General features: G+C 36.7%; 1 protein-coding gene across 1 annotated transcript in view; it reads left to right on the top strand.

Moving 5' to 3' along the window:
- The window catches only part of LOC103133503 (cytosolic 5'-nucleotidase 1A-like), a 6247-nt gene extending 1465 nt beyond the window's left edge, over positions 1 to 4782 (top strand). The window contains exons 3-6 of the mRNA XM_007545265.2: positions 410 to 539; positions 684 to 806; positions 1518 to 1702; positions 2910 to 4782. Coding sequence (XP_007545327.1) covers positions 410 to 539; positions 684 to 806; positions 1518 to 1702; positions 2910 to 3275 — 804 coding nt within the window. The 3' untranslated portion in view covers positions 3276 to 4782. The remainder of the gene's footprint in view (positions 1 to 409; positions 540 to 683; positions 807 to 1517; positions 1703 to 2909) is intronic.
- Positions 4783 to 6596: the final 1814 nt, after the last annotated feature.

Below are 6596 nucleotides of genomic sequence, written 5' to 3'. Positions count from 1 at the left end.
TATAAAGGCTTTTTTTTACCTCTATTTTTGTCAGTTGAATTGTAATTCCTCTTTTAAGGCAGGTTCAACATTGAAACAGGTGTCACTTATTGGTTTGACAGTGGCATTATGAAAAAATCTGACTTAATTTTGTTTTCCAGAAGTGGAACATGAGTTGAGTTGAATCTCATCCATCTGTCCATCCATTTGCTCTGCTTCCATAACATATTATTCCTATCTCATATAGGAAATATGTGATTCCAAGACCACTAAAGTCATTTATTTCCACAGTCAGAGCATATATTGTGTAATTTATATAAACGGGAAAGAACGGCAAACCTTTTGTAATACTGCTGTTACCTCATGTGTAACACAATGCCTCAATATCCTTTCTTTTCTTTGAGTTAAGAAGGTCGGATATGTGTTACAGGCCCTCATGAATGTCAACACTCGACTTAGGAACCTTTACCCCGACAGCGAGGAGCTGTTTGACATCGTCTTGATGACTAACAACCACGCTCAAGTCGGCGTGCGCCTGATTAACAGCATTAATCACTACGGTACGCTGCGTTTCTTAACCAAACATTGTTAATCGTTCAGCTCTACAACGCCTCGCTACATCAGCAGGCATAATCAAGAAGAGAACTCGTTAGAGCTGGGGTTTCATTCTTCATGCATATCTAATGTGTTTGATGCTCTTTCAGGTTTGACCATAGAGAGATTCTGTATGACTGGAGGGAAAAGTCCTATAGGTTACCTGAAGGCCTACATGACAAACCTTTACCTCTCAAAAAGTGCAGACAAAGTTACAGAAGCGATAGAGGAAGGTAAGAGGAGATGTCCTTTGATTACAGCCAGAACATTTAACACACAAACTTTTATTTTAAATATTTATTTAATACCGTTACCCTCCATAATTATTTTCACCTCTCATGAAGATGTCCACAAAAAACCAAGATATTATATAAGGGGGGAGGGAAATCCCCTCATGTCACAGCAACATGCACCAAAGTGTAGCATATAGGTATTATCAAATCTCCATAGTAACCATTTGTTATCTCAGCCTTTGTATGCATTTGTAAAGAGCTGCAAGTCGGTTAACAGAAAGGCTGAGCTTTATGGCTCCTCCTGTCTAATCTAAAATTTTAATTTGCATATTCTTAATAAAAATATCTCTTTTATCAAATATGGGGTATATTTACTAGTTTCAAATCGTTAAATGTGAGGATTTGCTGCTTTTATCCAAAATGATGCATAACCACAAAGAACCAGGAACTGAAAAGAAAACGAGAAGACACACTGAAGTTTGTGATCATAACATTGCAAAATGTGCAAACATTCAAGCGGTAGGGAAGCTTTTGCGAGTCACTATTATTTTTGGTGAAATCTACTCAGGTGGTTGGTGAAACCTGAAGTTGAGCGTCAGTTCAAACATCTTATAATGAAATATAGGGCTGACATTAGCCTGCGGCAGAAATCCAAGAACAGAACATCCACTTGTCATCATTCTTTTTTAACCGTTTCTTTCCTCCTTGAAGGGATTGCTGCAGCCACCATGTTTATGTCAAGACAGGAGAGCGATCTGAGCGACACTCAGCTGAGAGTGGCGTTTGATGGTGACGCCGTCCTCTTCTCAGACGAGTCGGAGATCATTGTGAAGAAGCATGGCCTCGACACTTTCTTTGAGCATGAGAAAAAGTTTGAGAACAAACCTTTGGCTCAGGTAAAAAGGCGCTGTCGTCTACGTGCAACATCTCTGATGCCTGACAAAAATGAGATCACGTCTTCTTAAAATAACACAAACGCCATGACTCCACACAACATGCCAGCCCAGTGTTCAATTCTTCTACATAGCTTTAAAATGACTTTTGTTGCAGCTTCAACTTTTAAGGGTTTTTCTTCCATTACTCATATTTTCTCTCTTCATCAGTGAAATGTGATATATATCTGAACTTGCACACAGATTTATAACCAGTCTGAATGTGAAGATACAGGTTTGTCAGACTCTTAACTCCTGGAGTTGTGAACCTGTCTAACCTGCTGTAGAGAACCATGCAAAACTGTTCATACCCTGTCATGGTTTAATGGTTTTGCAACAACAAACCTCGATTATACTGAGATTTTATACTGAGACAACGTAGCACATAATTAAGAAGGGGACGCCTTCTACTAATACACTGGTAATCAAAGGTTCTGCAAATAAAAATGCTAAAAGTGTTGCATGCATATGTATTCAGCCCATTTTTACTTGTTAGGCCCTTGAATAAAACCCAGTATGACAATTTGGAGTTGAATTAATTTCATTTCATTTATGTAGTGCAGATTTACTACAAATGTCCTCTGAATGCACTTTCCAAAAAATGATCCATCTTATATACGGTCAACTCAATCAAATAATACAGACCCATTGAAATTAAGCTGTGCTCATATAAAAGAAATTGCAAGGAGTTGATGAGAACAGTAACTTTTATCTTTTACTTCAACACAGGTCATGGTTGATGGGATGATTAATGGAGCTAAAGTTTGAACTGCACCTTCAAGTAGGACAAACAAAAACATATGGCCATATTCCCATATTCATGTGTCAGAATGGCCCAGTCAAAGGACCGACGTAAAGCCAATTGAAAATTTTGTGAACACTTAAAAATCACAGTATTGAATCGGGTATGAATGCAGTTGCAGGCAGCACTTTTCAGATTTTGTTTGTAAAATAATAAAAAAAAAATATATAATTTTCCTGCCACTTCACAATTGATCAATACTTCATGTTTGGGCATCATTATAAAATCCCAATAAAAATTTAAGTTTGTGGTTTTAATATATATATATAAAAAAAAGTTTAAGAGGAATGAATTCTTAGCTTTTTTAATACATATGTTGTCACACTACTCATTTTACGGGACATTAACCCGGTTCTGTGCTTCACACAGGGTCCATTAAAGTGCTTCCTGGAGGCCCTTGGTAAGCTCCAGAGAAAATTTTATGCCAAGAACGAGCGTCTGAATTGCCCGATCAGAACCTTCCTGGTCACAGCCCGCAGCGCAGCCAGCTCCGGCGCGCGAGTCCTGAAGACCCTCCGCAGCTGGGGCCTGGAGATCGACGAGGCCCTCTTTCTGGCCGGGGCTCCCAAGGGCCCTCTGTTGCAAAAAATCAGACCTCACATCTTCTTCGACGACCAGATGTTCCACATTGAGGGGGCCAATGAGCTGGGAACCATATCTGCACATGTGCCTTATGGAATTGGACAGAAGTACAACAAGGGGAAGCTCATCGAGGAGCCCAAAAAAGAAGAGTAATTTGCAAGTGACATACACTACACTAATTTATCTCCATAGGACGAGATTTGCTCCAAATTAATCATGTTTTAAAGAAGCAGTATTATGTATTTTACAGGCACATAGGGGCATTTTCTAGCACCATCAAGTAACTATGTCACCTTCAGTTGTTATAAAAAGGCTGTATATGTAAAATATCACAATATAATGCTTTAAAATTGAGGCTTTATTTCTTTAAGAAACTCCTTGCCCTTTCCGAGACTCCGCCTTCAGCACGTCATCACAACAACGTGTGTTGCACTGAGAAGTAGCTCATACCATGAGCTCAGCAGATGCGCAGCTCTTCTAGGTGTTTGCTAATTGCTGCTGCCGCTAGTTTGGAGGAGCTGAGAGGTAAAGATGTGACTTGGTGTGAGCAAGCGTTTTGCAAACCCAAACGGCTGCCAGCGGAGGTTAAAGGATTTCTCAAACATGCATGAAAGAATCAAAGCTGCACCCCAGTTATGTTTCCAATGAGGGAATAACATTATAGCATGAAGTAAAGCTCAAAAAAGTCTATTTTTACACAATACTGCCACTTTAAAAGTGCCAAACTAAAGAAAACGTTAGAATTTAGTTTATTAAAGGATTTTGCAATATGTATGGTGAGAATATAATATCTGCCAAAATGTATTTTCACAGATAGATTTACCTTATGCAATCCACATTTTTTCCCTTTTTAATTCTAGACAGAAAAAAATCTATTGTTACCTTTTTTCTGCATCTGCTTCCTTTTTAAAAGCTCAGTCAGGAATAAATACATTTTTAATAAAGTTTACATCATTTTTATTTATTCCTCTTTGTGCCGTGTTTGTATTTTTCCTTGACCTTGAACACGTAACGGTCCACTCTCTCCTGTTTGGTAAAAATTGCCCGATCCATCATTTTTAGGCAACGTTCTTGCACCTTTATAGAACGCATATATATTTTAAAACATTTCTGCCAGGGTAGAAATGCTGTGGCTTAAAGGGACACTGATGCTGCCTTTTATGTTTTTCTTCTTGCTGGATGTTGACATAAAACTTCTATTGTTTTGATGCTTTTCTTATGTTCAAGTTGCATTTGTAACATAGGACCAAACTACTTGTGTTAGTTTTCGAACGCTACAGAATTATGCACGTCGGTATTTTCCAAATGCTGGAAATATCTGTATTTGTCACTTGTTTTGTGCCGTTCAACTTTTCTATCTATAGCTACTTTCACACGGACTCTGTGAAAGTAGAGCCTGTGTGAAAGTTTTGCATTGTCAGATTGTATTGAGCTCTGAGCATGCAGTCGGGTTAATAAAGTAATGTAGATCAATCTTGTTTATTGGTGTTTGGGGTAAGCACTAAATTAGTAAGCATTTTTAAGCATTTTGATAAAATCTATTTTTAGTCTATATTGTACTCCGTTTACATATTGAAATAAGAATATGAAAACAAAAAAAAGTGCATTTTTTTTATTTTTTTTTTTAAAGAATAAAAATATTTTCTGTTCCAAAAGCATTGATTGTGCTTCTTTGTGCTGCTGCATTTATAACTTTAGGTTAGTTCATTTGTGTATGTTTTTTTTTTTCTTTTTTTTTTTTTGCCCTTATTAAATGAAATAATCGTTTGACATAATATTTTATATTAAAATAGATTTGATGTCCTGATGTTTAAGTGTAGTAAATTAGAAAAAACATAAGACACTTAAGGGGTAAATAAATTTAAACTACTGTACAAAGATGTTTTATTTTGATTTCTTTACTTTTATTGTAATTAGATTCTAAACAATTAATATAAATATTGTCTTATATGACAGGTTTTAAATACTCGTACTGTAGTTGAAGCTGCCGCAAATAAGAAAGCAAATTTGGAGCAAATCTTAGACATTTTCTCCTCTCTTATACATAGAAAATTGGAAGCAAGCAGTGAAAGTTTTAGCTGAAATCTTTAAGAGACTCCTGACTGTTTTTCCTGTCCTGGCTTAATGCTGCCAGTAGGCTTTCTGAAGAGTTTTACAAGACATAAACTCATCTAAGTAGAATGGATCAGTGAAGAAAAAAATATTGGCTGCAGGAAGGAGGAGTCTTCTCGATATGTTATGGCACAATGAGAAGTCCAAAGACAGGAAAGACACATTTAATTTACGTAATAATCCTATTAAAAAGCGAAACATTTTTTGTACTACCTTTATAGGTTATTTTTACCCCAAGATATAACATATAGTCTTGAAGCATCATTATTCAAAGAAAAGTTCAGCTAGACATTGTCTTTTAGGGATGTTTTTTTTAAGTTTGGTGGCTTGAAGAAAAAAAAAGTACATGTAAATAGTTTAAATCTACTTTGTATCATCTATAAAAAATGGTTCAAGTGTCTGTGCCCCCATTGAGGAAAACATCAACAGCTTCTATGTATCTGAATGTTTTAAAGCTAAATTCCTACCACTAGTTGTGTGTATCTTGACTCACCAGTAGGTGGCGGTGTGTAGCTACAGTTCTCTCCACTTTTACTCCTTCTGATCTCACGTCCTCAGGTTTGGTACAACTGGTTGTTTGTCATTTCACCGGTAGATGGCGCCGTATGACTACTTTTATCTTTGCTCCCACGTTGTTTTAGTCACATACTACACGTAACCTAATTCAACAATGTGCAATGCCAACTATTAGATAACCAGAGGGAAACGATAATAATAGTAATAAAAACGAAACAGTTATTGCATGCTCCGGGGAATATTGTTCTTTTTTAACATTATTGAACTCATTCTGGAGGTGGCATCATGATGCTGTGTTGCAGAGACAGGAACGTAAAAAGCTTTATTGTTTTAAAAGAGAAGAAAGAAAACTCTAATATTAGTTTCTTCACTTCAAAACAGTTTCTTCATCTGGTTGTATTATGCCGTCTCGCCAATAGATGGCACTAGGTAGCAGCAATTGCTCCCATTTTTGTTTCCCCCCTCACATCCTCCTCTTTGACAGAACGTCATTTGCTTGATAAATTTATTTCAAATAATCCAATTCAGTATTCTCCAATGCATTTGAGCAGTTGATCTTATCTGTATTCTTGATGCTTTTGTTTACCTTGTGCTGCAGAAGACTGTCATGTTGTATGTGTGTGATTTTATTAGCCGTGAAGAGATGCTCCTGCTTAATTAACAGGCATCACACAGAGAAAAGAAGAAAACCCACAAGGAATATTTGCATTTTCTGAACTACAGCAAGGAACTATTAACACAAAAATCACTTCTAACAGTTTTTGCATGCTTTGAGGAATATTTTCTTTCTTTTTTTTTCAGTTTTAATCTAACTCCTTCTAGGCTCATTTTGCTGCCTCATTAATA

Source organism: Poecilia formosa, unplaced genomic scaffold, assembly GCF_000485575.1.
Source record: "Poecilia formosa unplaced genomic scaffold, Poecilia_formosa-5.1.2 Scaffold1, whole genome shotgun sequence".
Classification (NCBI taxonomy): domain Eukaryota; kingdom Metazoa; phylum Chordata; class Actinopteri; order Cyprinodontiformes; family Poeciliidae; genus Poecilia; species Poecilia formosa.
This window is presented reverse-complemented; position numbering and strand designations above follow the sequence as displayed.